The sequence below is a fragment of the Amblyomma americanum genome, chromosome 8, assembly GCF_052857255.1.
Source record: "Amblyomma americanum isolate KBUSLIRL-KWMA chromosome 8, ASM5285725v1, whole genome shotgun sequence".
NCBI classification, from domain to species: Eukaryota; Metazoa; Arthropoda; class Arachnida; order Ixodida; family Ixodidae; genus Amblyomma; species Amblyomma americanum.
The window spans coordinates 76,191,196-76,205,594 of NC_135504.1; the positions used below are offsets into that span (position 1 = coordinate 76,191,196).

The 14,399-nt window shown below is 45.9% G+C and overlaps 1 protein-coding gene across 1 annotated transcript in view; it reads left to right on the forward strand.

Moving 5' to 3' along the window:
* LOC144100451 (acetylgalactosaminyl-O-glycosyl-glycoprotein beta-1,3-N-acetylglucosaminyltransferase-like) overlaps positions 1-14,399 on the forward strand; it is a 119,432-nt gene that overhangs the window by 49,923 nt on the left and 55,110 nt on the right. Inside the window, exon 2 of the mRNA XM_077633405.1 lies at positions 848-1,078. Within this exon, the coding sequence (XP_077489531.1) occupies positions 848-1,078 (231 nt within the window). The remainder of the gene's footprint in view (positions 1-847; positions 1,079-14,399) is intronic.

Consider the following 14,399-nt stretch of genomic DNA (forward strand, 5'->3'; position numbering starts at 1 on the left):
AGTGGCGTGCTGGTGTGGCCAAAAGAGCACTTTTTTGTTTCGGCTCCTCGGTTCTCGACGTGACAGCTTGGCTGCCTTTTCTAACCATCCGCTTTAAAGAGGCTCCGAAAGAGGCTCTATTAACGTTGCAGTATGGCTGGAATGTTAAAGCACGCCGTTTCACGAATATTGCCAGGAAGAATTTTTAATCCGCTTTGTAGAAACAGAGTTATCTTTTGTCAAAATTTGAATTTCAGCGTCTTCGCGCCTTTCTTTTTCCTCTCGTCACTTTTTGCACACTTGAAGGTCGGCGCTTGTCCGCCGGCCCCACCTCTGGGAGAGAGCTTCCTGACCCACCGGAGCTACGCGGCTTATTGGCCGCGGCCTTGGCAGCTGCCTAACGTCTGAAAGAATCTAACCAATAGCCATCTCTCGAGATGTATACGTAGATGCGAGCGACAGTGAAGGGTGCGAGCATGAAAAGGTCGCCAGGAAGGGCTCGCCAACTGTCGCGCGTGATTTTGGGTTCTCTGCTGCCTGTAGAACTGTATTATTTGGCTCAGGTGTTCATGAAAAGACACTGCAGTGATTGCGAAAGTTGATGTTCTCTCCTCGGAAGGTGTTTTAGATCCCGTTTGGCCATGCATCCGCCGCTGGTTCTGATCTCTGCGCCGAAGTGGATGCCTCATTGTCGGTAATATATTATTGCATTATAACCACAACGTCGCGCAAGAAAATGTCTGCTGCCGCTATGTTCCTTTGACTTCGTGAGTGCGGGTCATAGCATCGTAACGTAGGAATACTCTAAAAACGCCTACAAACTTTACCTCTCTGGCAGAGTGCGTGAATGTTCAAATGCTTTTTCCAGCTGCAGGAATACCTCGAGAAAGCTGTGCCACTGCAGCCACGGTCGCTGCACTGCCACGTCTGGAACCAGATGGACGTGATCCGGGACCCGAGGAGCGTGTTCTTTGAAACTTACGAATCATTCCCGGATGACGTCTTTTTCACCTACTGCTCGGGGCGCACAATCATCATGACCTTCGATGTGATGCGCGACCTCCTCCGGGCGGCATCGTTCATCCCTCGCCACACGAGTGTACGACATTCACACTTTTGGCCTGCACTTGTTTACATTATGGTTACCGTCATCGTTTATACGGATTGACGTCCCCGCATAGCGCTTTCTAGAAGGAAGCTGAAAGGGATCCTCAGGACATAGAGTGTTGGCTTTAGTGGCGCATAAGCATCTAACGTTATCATGCGCCAAGCTCAAGGTGTAAGAAAATTGTCGCCTGCTCAATTTTACAAATCTGTAAAAAAAAAATAATCAGTGGTGTCGATGGCCTAAAACGTTAGTTCATAATTCTTATTAATGGCAAAAAAGAGCTTTAAAAGGGCAGTTAGTGAAAGCTTTAAAGGTCAGGTAACCTCAGCAGCCATCCTTGCCTCGGCAAGGATATCGAGGCTCCCAACAAATCAAATAAAAACCTCAGCCTTCTTCTCAGGAACGAGAAGGTGGCTGATGTGTATCGCCATATGTAGTAAGGAACTGGTTTAGAATTCAGAGGTTTTCAAGGACAGCTGCTTTCCTTAAAAAGCTAATAACACTTATGATACCAATTAGTGTGTCTTCGGCTAAAATAGTTCTGGGAGGAATAGAGTTTTTCCATGTAGCATAGATCAAAATGTTTTGGTCAGTGATTCAAGTTATGTGCATAAGAATAAGACGTGAATTAGTGTAATTTGATATCAGCATTTTTCACAAACAGATTTAACTTCTTTTGTTACTAGAAAGTTGTCTGTAAGGTGTGTATGTGCCATACAGAAATGGCATAAAATTACTTCCGTGAAACGTTCATTGTGACTACATGTTTTCCATTCACCCAGTATGGGCATCACCAAATGCAGTTTTTTATTACTTCATTGTCCTAGGTATCCTGGCATTTAGCTTTCAAATTAGCGCTTATTAATACAGTCTCTATCAGGTATGTTGACTTTCCTGATTTCACGGCTGCGAGCTTGGGAAGCGCATAAGTTGGCTCTTATGTCCATATAGTCCATCTATCCCATCTAGCGGCCATCATGTCCAAAACGGCTTGGCACTCATATGTAGCGGTGCCCTGACTTTTTCTATGTTGTGTAATATGTTTCCTATTAAGGATTAGCCTGCATTTCTGGAATGTAATAACGTGAGCACGCTAAGAGAATCAGTGTAGATCATGCTGTTTTTAATGCTGTTATTAATTAGTTTGCCTACAGTTGCAGAGACTGAATGACATTCAGCAGCAAAAATGGATGCACAGTTGGGAAGCTTAACTATTTTTTGCAACGCATTGCCTTCTAACCTCGTCCGTACCAGAAGCTTGGAAGAACGCAATTATAATCTTAATTCATAAGAGAGGAGACGCCAAAGACTTGAAAAATTACAGACCGCTCAGCTTACTGTCCGTTTCCTACACGGTACTTACTAAGGTAATCGCTAATAGAGTCCGGGCAACCTTAGACATTAATCGACCAAATGATCAGGCAGGTATTTGTAAAGAATATTCCACAATGTATCATACTCGCGCTATATATCAGATGAAAGAGAAATGCGCAGAATTCAACCAACCGCTATATAAAGCCTGTATTAAATATGAGAAAGCATACGACTCAGTGGAAACCTCAGCAGTCATTCAGGCTTTGCGGAATCAGGGTGTAGATGAGCCTTATGTCAAAAAATATATTATACTGCTCTTTGTCTAACTCATTGATCATGATTTGCAGTTCATCTCCTGAGTGACTCAGCAAGGCAATATCATCAGCGAATCGCAGATTATTTAGGTATTCTCCATTCACCCTTATCGCCAAGAGTTCCCAATTCAGGCCTCGGAATACCTCCTGTAAACTGGCGGTGAATTGGATTGGTGAGATCGTGTCTCCTTGCCTGACGCCCTTCCTTATTGGAATTTTATTTCTGACTTTATGGCAATGGAAGCTGTACAGTTATATATATATATATATATATATATATATATATATATATATATATATATATATATATATATATATATATACCATAGTCCTCCATAAAGTCAGAAATAAAATTCCAATAAGGAAGGGCGTCAGGCAAGGAGACACGATCTCGCCAATCCAATTCACCGCCAGTTTACAGGAGGTATTCCGAGGCCTGCATTGGGAACTCTTGGCGATAAGGGTGAATGGAGATTACCTAAATAATCTGCGATTCGCTGATGATATTGCCTTGCTGAGTCACTCAGGAGATGAACTGCAAATCATGATCAATGAGTTAGGCAGACAGAGCAGTATGGTGGGTCTAAAAATTAAGATGCAGAAAACCAAATTAATGTTCTACTATAGCAAGAGAACAGCAGTTCACAATTGGAAATGAGGTGCTGAAAGTGGTAAATGAATTTTTCTACTTAGGGCAGGTAGTGAGAGCAGATCCGGATCATGAGAGGGAAATAACTAGAAGGATAAGAATGGAGTGGAGCGCATATAGCAGGTTCTCTCAGATAATGAATAGCATGTTACCAATATCCCTGATGAGGAAAGTGTACAACATCTGTATCTCACCGGTAACACCTACAGGGCAGAAACGTGGAGGCTAAAGAAAAGGGTTCAGCTTAAGTTAAGAACAACACAGCGAGCCATGGAAGGAAAATTATAGGTGTAACGTTAAGAGACCGGAAGAGGCCAGAGTGGGTGGGGGAACAGACGCGTGTTAATGAGATCCTAGACGAAATCAACAGGAAGAAATTGGCTTGGGTAGGGCATGAACTGCGAAGGCAAGATAATCGCTGGTCCTTAAGGGTAGCGCTGTGGATTCCAGGAGAAAGAAATTGTAGAATGTGGCGGCAGAAGCTTAGGTGGGCGGAGGAGATTAGCACGTTTGCAGGCATAGAATGGGCGCAGCTGGCAAAGGACAGGGTTAATTGGAGAGACATGGGAGCGGCCTTTGCCCTGCAGAGCGTGTAGTCAGGCTAATGGTGATGACGACAATGACTATTTTTTGCCAGTTTTCTTCTACAACCGAGATGACGACATATTTTGTTGTTTTTGACCTGCCAGCATTACCTTCTGTGTAGTTCAAATATTTTGTTTTCTAGTGCCTGGTACTCCTGTGGAATGTGTACATGTAGAGGGCTCTTTTTTGGGCGTGTTAATGCAAAGTCACATACAGTGGGAACGCTATATCTTGGGGGAAGTGGGTAGTGCCTTCAGGCGACGTCAGGAAGGCTGTCCAGTATTTCCAAGTTTTCAAAATTATCCTATAAAAGAAGAAGTAGAGGTCTGATTTTCGCCAACTGTGGTAGTATGTTGACAAGCTCGACAAGTGTAAGGTTGAAGAGTGTTGGGCTAAGCACTCCACATTGCGGGACTCCACGGGAAGTGAAATGAAAAGATGTGTGGCCATCTTCACTCTTGCACATAGAGACATCTGTTGGATAAATAACTGCGCATTCAGCAGAACACGTCGCCATCAAGCTCGGCAGCTTCCATAGCGTGCAAAAAAGCCTGATGAGTTAAACTGTCGTATGCGCCCTTTATGTCCAGGAACAATGCCGTGGTCAAGCGCTTGAAATGGTTTTTGGCGCTAACGGATGACACCAGGTTGACCACGTTGTTAATTGAATCCTTTCCAGTACTTTGCCAACGCAGCTAGCCAGTGCAATTAGACGGTATGATGTCAGGTCAAGTGGAAATTTTCGTTGTTTCAGGAGCGGAACTAGACGACTGGACTTACACCCGTCTGGAACTGTGCCCTTATATTATGATTTGTTGTAATATTCCAAAAGGACACGCCTAGCTTCTTGTCCATGGTTTGCAAGTGCAGAGTATGGCACACCGTCAGGTCCCGGCGATGACGGCCGTCTCCAATGACCTCCAACGTTGTGCCTGGAGGGCTTGAATTCTGCGTTGAATTTTCTTCTGCATGCGCCTCGCAACTCTCAGGTCAAGGCTCGACTTTCTGCGTCGATATCTACGCTCTGCCCTCCGTCGGAGTGATCGCAGGCGCTATAATTCCATATCGTTTCCGAGTACATTGTAATTGGGGTGAATAACCGTGTCGCGTTTTCCGTGGCTTCCTTAATTTCCCTTCGAAACCAGCGGAGGAACCTTCTCTGCAGGTATCTTCCATAAGTGCTTGAAACACTGACCAATCGATGCTTCGCATGCGTGTGGCAGAGGTGCATGTGGAAAGGCCAGTAATGATCAGATATGTACGGATGTGGTCACTTTCACGGGTTTCAATATCCGACAAACCGCACGTTGCTGATAAGGCATCAGGAAACGAAAGCCAAGTCAAGGCAGGTGCTGTAAGTTGTCCTTCGAATATAGTTTGGGGAGCCGTCATTTAGACACTGAATGCCATGGTCAGAGGCGAAGGACACCATCTTTTTTCCCTAATGTTCATTGTAACGCCTCCCCACGTGGTGTTATGAGCGTTAAAGTCACCCATGACGACCCCAAGGACGGGTGTAACCGCCATCAAGTCACTCAATCGTGCGACGTCAAGTCGACTTGATGGCGACAGATACGCACCCCCAAGCGTAAACATGAGATTACGCCTCTTCACTGTTAGGCAAACGTACGGGTTGTCGTTATTGGTGGGGGGGGGGGGGGGGGAACTGGATGAAGCACAAGCGTAAGTTCACGCCGAATGTCGACAGTGACTTTACTGTTCCCTCGGTGCGTGGGAAGTGCAAACGCCCCATAGCTTGACAATCGCAATATCTTTGGTATATTCGGCTCACAAATGATAAGGAAGGGGAACTTGTTTACGCAAACATATTGCCGCATGTCTGAAATTCTGGACTGGAGTCCACGGGCATTGCATTGGAAAAAAAAGAGGCTTGCTTCAGCTGCTTTTTCTTTCCTAGCATCTTCCATCGTGCTGCTGGCAGCGTTGTTTTTCAGTGCAAAAGGGCTATTTGACGACGCGTTTCTCGCGGAGCTCGTCGTTCTCTCATTTGCAGGAAAGCGCGCCCGACTATCTTGTTCACATTTATCCGTGTGCCGAACGCGTGCTCTCTCTGATTCCCGGCGGATCGCGAACTCGAAAGCAAGTTCTGCCGAGCGCTCTACGGTCGTTTTCTCGGGCCTGTCCTGCGAATTTCCTCTCACAGGCAGCCATAAAGCTCTTCGAGGCAGACTGCATCAACGACCTTGTCGCGGCTCTGATAAGCCTGCTCTCCTTTTAGCCACTCAATGAGATTGGCTGTTAACTTGTACGAGAACTCATGAAATGTCCCACTTTGTTTTCGCCTGGCATCTCTAAAGAGGCGGCGGAATGCATCCGCCGACATTTGGTACTTCTGGAGAAGAGCTGCTTTGATTTTTCCGTAATTATCAGCGTCTTCTGTCGAAAAACTTGCAATAATTTTGGCCGATTTGCATGCCACCACATGAAAATTTTTCTGAGGCCAGGATTCGCGTGGAACTCTTTCCTCCTCGCAAACCCTCTCAAAGTTTACAAGAAGCGCCCCGATGTCCACGTTTACTTAGTAAGGCTGATTTTGATTTTTTCTGTCCACCAGAATCTCCTGATTTTAAGTCGAACTATACTCGATGCGCTCCGCTTCTACGATTTGCAAATCCAGACGCTTCAGTGCAAGTTGCTTTCATTCGGCTTCCTTGAGCTAAAGGCGTTCGTTATCAACCCTGTCGGCCTCTTCCTTAGTCTTCCTGATTCCCTTCCTGGATGACATCCCAGGTATCCGAAATTTTGTCCTGCTCAGCACTTGATTCCTCAATATCCTCAATCAGCTGCGGTTTTCTGTGACATTTCCCGATCTCAATACCCAGTTCATCACAAAACAAAATAAAATTTGGCTCCCCCAGTTTGCTCAAATCCATGGCAATTGCTGAACGAGGACTTTCAATACAAGATGCTACGTGAAATACTTTATCGAGCCCCTGTTATTTCTATTTCTATCTGTACCTCCTGCAGGAATGCCTGAACAGGTGACGCAGGTAGCAAATGAAGAAATAAAAATTAACGGTCTGCTAAAAAGCCGTACACACAGGTCAGCATCCTGCCCCGGATGCATAGATCTGCTAAATCGTGGAGTATGCCGAACCTTTAAGTAGAGCCGTACGCCTTCTGCTTGTCAAAAAGAACCGCAAGATAATGGTGCTGCTGTATGAACGCCTCCCGCATTGTGTTTTCAAGGCGGATCTGTGGTGGAGCATATTTTTTTGAAACCGCGCTTATGTATGTCGAGAAGCTGGCGAGATTCAAGAACAAAGGTCAGTTGGATGTTCACCACACTTTCAAATTTTTGTAGCGGGAGCTACACTGGGCTATCAGTCGAGCATTGCGCGGTACACGGGAAAGGTCAGTTGTGCGCACGCGCCGTTGCCATGGCAACCGAAGAGGAGCAAAGTGCGGTGTGCGCTTCGCCGTAGCCGCGTCCGTGCGCGCGCTCCACCGTCAAAGCCGAGCGTGACGTTACGCGAATGAGCAGTTGTGCGCATGCGCCGATACCATGGTAACCACAGGGACCCCACAGCTGCGCCGCTCTATCAACCGAACCCCGCGTCGCGTGGGCAGGATTGCGTATAAAAGGCGGAGATGTAGTGGGCGTCTGTATCACAACTTTTGACATGCATGCGGAGGAGAGTCCCGCCCCTGCTAAACGGCGGTAGAGACAAAAGAACATCAACTCTTCCGATCCTGAGGTTGTAGCCTCGCAGTTGGCTTAAACTAAATAAGAACGCTTGAGTCTGTGTGTACGTGAAGCAAGGTATCACCGCTGTCAGATATCTCCATTCGATTGCGTCGAATAATGGTGAAGCCTGCTGTGTCCGGCTTCTCTAAAGCGGCATTATCATCCAAGGAGTCTGCGTGGTACCGATAACATCTGTCAAGCAGACGATTAATGTTGTTGCCAAGTGTATACAAGCCTACGTCACGGTTTCACAGTTGTGTGTGACTTTGGGTGATTTCAACAGGAAACAGGACTCTCTCTGTCAGTGTATGAAAGAAAAGTTTGACTTTAATTTAGCTTTGGACCCTCACGTCCAAACTACACACTGGGGAACTAGAATAGAGCTTGTATACTAAGGAGGCTCTTAATCTGAAATACTGTACCGACCAAATTGAGACCAGTGCTTGCTACTTCACTGGCCATCGGGTAGTCTTCGTCTCTGTCAAGCAGAATGAATAATAGATCTGTATACCCAATGTCTCTCATTTCTAAACATACAGTGACCACAACAAGCTCAGCCAGGGAAACATACCTCTCGCTACGTATACCCTGGCATAACCGAGCTAAGCCACTGCCAATTTTTTTTTGTTTTTTTCTAAGCAGCTGGTAAGTACAATTGGTCTATAACTGCTATTACTTGATGATGGTATTCCAGGGCTCAAGAAAGGAACTACAATGGATTTCTTCCATGTGTCAATTATCTTCCCTCAAAAGCCAGATTTTATTGAAATTTAGAAGTGCCTCAATGGTGGCCTCAGAGAGTTGTGCAAGTATGATGTACTGCGTATTATCTCGGCCTGTTGCTGTCTGTTTGCCTGCAGATAGTACTCTATTTAGTTTCTGTATTGTAATTTTCCTATATAATCTTCATTCATGCCTGCTTCTGTGAGAAGTTTTTTCTGCTATGGCTTTGTGTTTTTGAAATGTGTCTGTGCAGTTGCAAGAACTGGAAACAGCAGCGAAGGTTTCACCTATTATGTCTGCCTGTTCTAATATTGTTTGTTTAACAGGGTGGACAGAAGTGGAAAAGTGTAGGGAGAATAGTCGCCACTGAATTTTCGGACCTCGCCCTACAATTCTTGGACAGTAGTGAGCTGGTTTTTGTATGAATGTTTCTTCCAAGACGTTCTTTCATCATTTATGCGAATACGACGCGCTTTGGACTTTGTCCTTTTAAATAATAACAAATTCTCCGTTCTGGGGCACCTTCAAAATATTCCACATGCTTTCTTTGTTCCATCTTCACTAGTATGCATCCTGTGTCTACCAAACCTTGCGATTTTTCCTTATTTGTCCTGATGATTGCGGAATCGCTATCTTTGACAGAAGAAATTATACAGGTCGTAAATTTTTCATTCCTTTCTGCTATGCCTAGTCCATGATTGAAATCTCTATGTAATGAGGCATTTGTGGCAACAGTGACCAGTCAGCTATATTGGAGTTTCCAGCTATATGGTCATGTTGTAATGATTTAAATTCAGGATATAATTTTAAAACTTTTGGTCAGTGGTGACTTGCTCGAGGATCATTATAACATTCCAAATAATTTCATTAAAACTTATGTGATAGGGTGGTTAAACCAAGGCAGCACATTTTTTCCTGAGCGGGGGCAGCAATTCGTCTTTTTTCTTGCATTCATTAGGTAAATGAAATTTGTAAGCATAAGGTCTTCAATTATTTGGCTTCTGGAGTCTGTGCGCTCACTCTTTCAAAAGTGTGAGCGCGGATTGAAATCCCGAACTACCACACATAGTTCTTATAGTTGTTGGAAGAGGCTTTCCAATTTGTGGATAGTAATTGTGAGGCTTGGTGGCATATGTACAGAGCAGTTGTTCTGTGTTTAACTACACTGACTGTTAAAGCCTAAAAGTTTGTTTTCATGTTATTTCTCGTGCACGGATGACAATTTTCATTACGATTGCCACGCTACTTGTTCTCCTGTTCTCAATCTCGTCCGGAAATTTCGAATTTTTCAAGATATTTCTATGTACACGAAGATGTCGGCAAAATTGATTTAAACATGTCTGTAATGTGTGTGCAATTTCTCAGAATTCCTCTACAGTTTAATTGAAACAAAAATGTCACGGATAAGTGTGTTGAGTATGAGGAAAAAGCAGCTGAAAAAGTAAGTTTTCAAGAGGCATTATTCTAGGCTCTCCTTTTTGTTTTGATATCGATGTCTAGAATCCAAACACACCTTTCAGACACCATATACGGATTCTGCCCAGACCGATCCGCGCAGGAATGTCCTGCTCTAACTACACAAGGAACTCTTGGATCCAGTCGAGCACCCCAGTGACGATCAAGTGGTCCTCGCCTCAGGCCTCAAGGTGGAGTTGACAACGTGACCAGCGACATCATCCTCACACATTTGTCACATGAATTGTGGCCACAACATGTTTAGGTACATCCGATAATTTCTCGCTGATCGGAAGGCCTATATACGTATCCAAGACCAGAAGCATGGCCCGTATTACCTCGGCACAAGAGGAACCCCACAGGGAGCAGTACTTTCACCCTTCTTCTTTAATGTCGCCATGGCTTACCACCCCTACTGGTTAATGATGCCCCACGCATCAGGCATGCCCTGTATGCCGCTGACATCACGCTCTGGGCAACACATGGGTCGCTGGGACAGATCGAGGCCAACCTGAAACAAGCGGCGACTATTGTTGACGGATCCACTCGCCCCAGTGGCCCGGAATGCTCCCCGACCAAATCGAAATTCATGCACCTCGGCCCAACCAGAAGTGTATCACCAAAGTTGACCTCGCCCTTGCTAGCAGCCCTATCCCTGAACACGATGAAGTAAGAGTGTTGAGGCTCTTTGTCCACCGCAACCGCAAGATTGATACAACCCCGCAGAAGCTGCGCAAGATTGGAGACCAGGTAGGCGGTGTTGTAATCCGGGTATCTAACAAATGGGGATGGTTACGATGCAAAGACGCCCTGAGGCTGGCCAATGCATTAGCCGGGTACTCTACTCGACACCCTATCTCCGCTTGTGGAAATGTGACGAGAACGCCCTAGAGGTGATCCCTCACAAAATCTATAAGCGCCCCCTCGGCTTCCAAATAACGATGTCCAATCAACGGGTCATCGATCTCGCGATGACCAACACGTCATCTTGACCTTAGAGGGTCGTGATGTAGGGGCTCTCAAACATGCGACAAGGGCTCCTTGTCACCGGGGGCATCTGTTGCTAAACCGTCGTCGTCGCTTCAGATGACGCGGTGTTTGCGACGCGCGACCCCTTTCTGACAATCTTTCCTCTCATATCTCTTAACTCTCCTAACGTCTGCACGTGGCAGTGTTTGTGGCTCAGCTTGAGCCAGTGGGCAGGCCCCCGTGCACTTTCCTTTTCTTTCTTCCTTCAGTCGCAAAAACAACAGTTTTGTTCCACGTTGCGGTGCTCGAGCACCACGCTGGCGCCTGTTATTGAAGCGATTAGAAGGGATAACTTCGCTGCGCCATGTAAAGCCGATTTCTTCGTACCTGGCACAGTCCTCTACTGCGGCAGCGCCGGGCAACAGGAGCGCCGCCGCCGCTCCTCTGCCCTGCATGACTTCACAACCGCGATGCGCAGTAGAACTGACGTTCCTGTACATGATCCCGCAGGAGCGGAGTTGCGCGTCTGTTTTCCCTCGCCGCTCCGAACACCATGGAGGGAAAGCTGTCTTCAGCGACTGCACCCCTCGGCAGCTCGACGCTTCATGTGAACCCGCGCTATCGGCTACATTTCAAACATGCTCCGTGCACACCTGTGGCGTCTTGTTTGATATTCTGCAGTGGCAGTGATGGACGCAGTCGTCAGCTGTGACTGGAGGCAGTGCGCCAAACTACAGCAACCGCAGTGGAAACGACAAAACGTTTTACACGGCGCCGTGTGGAAGGTCGGCGGGTGAAGTGCGTCGGCGACTGAAATGGCTTTTGGGAATGGGCCGCGATAAGCGCGCCCCGAAAGGTACTCGAAAATGCGAGGTAAGCAGTTCGTTTTATTTACTCGGAATGTAATATTTTTGTTCTTGTTCCGTTAAGTGACTTTGGTGAGTAACTGTCGCGCTACCAAATGATGTACAGAGAGCTGAGCAGGCTCGTCGAGCGCGGGAGAAGTGTGCAGAGGGACGATTAACGAGATATCGCAGCTACCTTGTGGCGGGCACTGCGCTCGCGCTTTGATCATTCGTGTAGGTATGAAGCAGCGCATGGGCTCAAGCGGTGCCTGTGAAAACCCTGCCTGCTTTATAATATCACTGTGCTGTGTAAGCTGCAGCTCAAGTGCTTGCGGCTCACAGCGTATGCATGTCAATTAGCTGGCGCATGTCGATTTCTTCGAACTTGTTCGTCGCTTTCCAGGAGATATGAGTGAAGCAGTATGTTTTTCTTGCAGCCAGTAGTTTGGCTGACCCGAAAGACGCGGGTTCGATCCAGGCCGTGGCAGTTGAATTTCCATGAAGGCGAAATTCTAGAGGCCCGTGTATTGTGCGATGTCGGTGAACGTTAAAGAACTCCAGGTGGTCGTAATTTCCTGAGCCTTTTACTACGGCGTCCCCCATAGCCTGAGTCGCTTTGGGACGTTAAACCCCCATAAACCAAACCAAGTTTTTTTGTTCTTTCCCTTTTATACATTTGCTTTTATTTTGTCTTTCTTATTTTGCGCATTTTTTATTTTATTTTTGTAAACAACTTTTTATACACCATTATTTAATTTTTTTACATGGTTGATTCCCAGGTGGAGCGAACACTTCTACACGTTTCCTGCAGACGGGTCTTGTGGACACTGATCAGCAAAGAAAGGCTTTCGCCGTAATGTGGTTTCCTGCTTTTCTTGAGACTTCCTTTACTTCATTTCGCAACACACGTTAATTCCATGTCAACACATCACTGGCATTTCGTCCTCATATCTCGCCACTGTATTACCGCTGATAAACAGCTTTTTGCACTCAATAAATGGCGTCTTAAGATGATTATAAAGCACTAATAATATTCAAGTGTAGAGATTCACGCCAAACATGGGCGTCGAGGCTCATAATTTGTGCAAGAGTGAAGTTGCCGGCTGTAAAGGCTTTTTCGAACAGCAATAGCCCAGCTATCCGCCTTGACGAGCACAAGTCTCTACACTTTAGATCACAAGTCATTGTTCGTTATCTTATGTTCTGACTTTTGCTCTCCATTCAGCTTCAGATATATTAGCTGGTGCTCCTAAAAGCGCGGTGGACTCACATTACTTCCGTGCTTCAGTAGGCAGCACAAATTGGAATTGTAGCATGCCTACGTTGACACACTGTAAATCAAGCATCGTAGTTGTAGAAAGCGGGAATAATAAGAAGGATGTGCTATCAGGTATATTGTGAGCTGCGGATGGCTAGGTGTTAGGAGCACAGTTCACAAAGAAGTGTCAGTCGAGCGCGTGCAGAAAAGTTGTTCTTTTAGCGACTAATGAAAATTACAGAGTAACTTGAATGTTTTTGCAGATGGTGCTCTGTATGACAGTTCATTTGCTTCAAATACATTGGACATCTATTGCTTCACATTGGAGTGTTCCCTGGGAAAATTGAATGGGTGAGTACGCAATAAAAAGGAGATTTTAAAAAAGGCAATTTCATAAGAACTACTATTTTTCTTACATTTTTGTAAGCTAAGCGCGAAAAGCAGATATATTATTTGCTGTGTTATAAATGTTGACTTTTCTTTTGTAGCAGGCTATTCGTACTGTATGCACCTGCTCAGACTCGTGGACCTCTACCTTTACCTTCAGCTAAGGAGCCCAGAAGTCCATGACTACAGCGCAATGAACGGGACGTAGAAGAAGGACACAGGCAGGGACACAACACATCGTTGTGTTCCTGGCTGCGTCCTTCTTTTAAGTGCCATTCGTTGCGCTGTAGTCATGGAATATCGACACCAACTCGGCCAACAACTTACCTTGTAGCCCAGAAGTATTTCCATAGTAGGAAATGCAGCAGTGTAACCATGCAAGCATATTTTGTTTTGTGGACCATCGGGATTTTCCTGGTTTCTGCAGGTCTGCATGGCGTATGTGAACAGGCGTGCGAAATTGATGCCAAACACAAGATCAAGCTGATGCCTAATTTGAAACTGCGTGACTTGAACTCAAATCATTTGAAAAAATGAATGTGGCATCAGCACATGCCCTTTTGCACCACGCCACTGCTGCGGGCCTGCGGTACCTAGGGCAAAATGTCCGCCTGCTCAAGGAAGCCCTCACAACAGGTTTTTTCGTAGAGCAGGTTTTCAGGTGGTTTACCATCATGAGCTCACGGTCAAGGAAAACTGCTCTAAATGAAATCTGCCCCCGGGCAGCTGATGAGGCTAAAACCTTCCTTTTTGAATTTCTGGTCATGTTTTCATATTTTTCTATCATGGACAAGCTCGGAAAAGGTCGTGGAAGCCTGCTCAAACAGGTGTTGTACCCTCAACGTTGTGTGCTTTGCCGTTGAGGCAAAACTACATTGTGGAGCATAGCTTTACGCTCTTTGTGTTGAGTAGGCTGAGGCAGGATGCTCTCGAAAAGCTTTTCAGCACTGTGAGACTAAAGTCGCCGATTCCACGGACAATAGAGTTCAAGGGCACATTATAATTGTTCTTGCACAATATTCTGACCGTAGTCGCCCTGACACGTACTCAACTTACGACTCTCATGACCTCCTACCTTTTTTGATGAGTAGACAGAAGGAAACT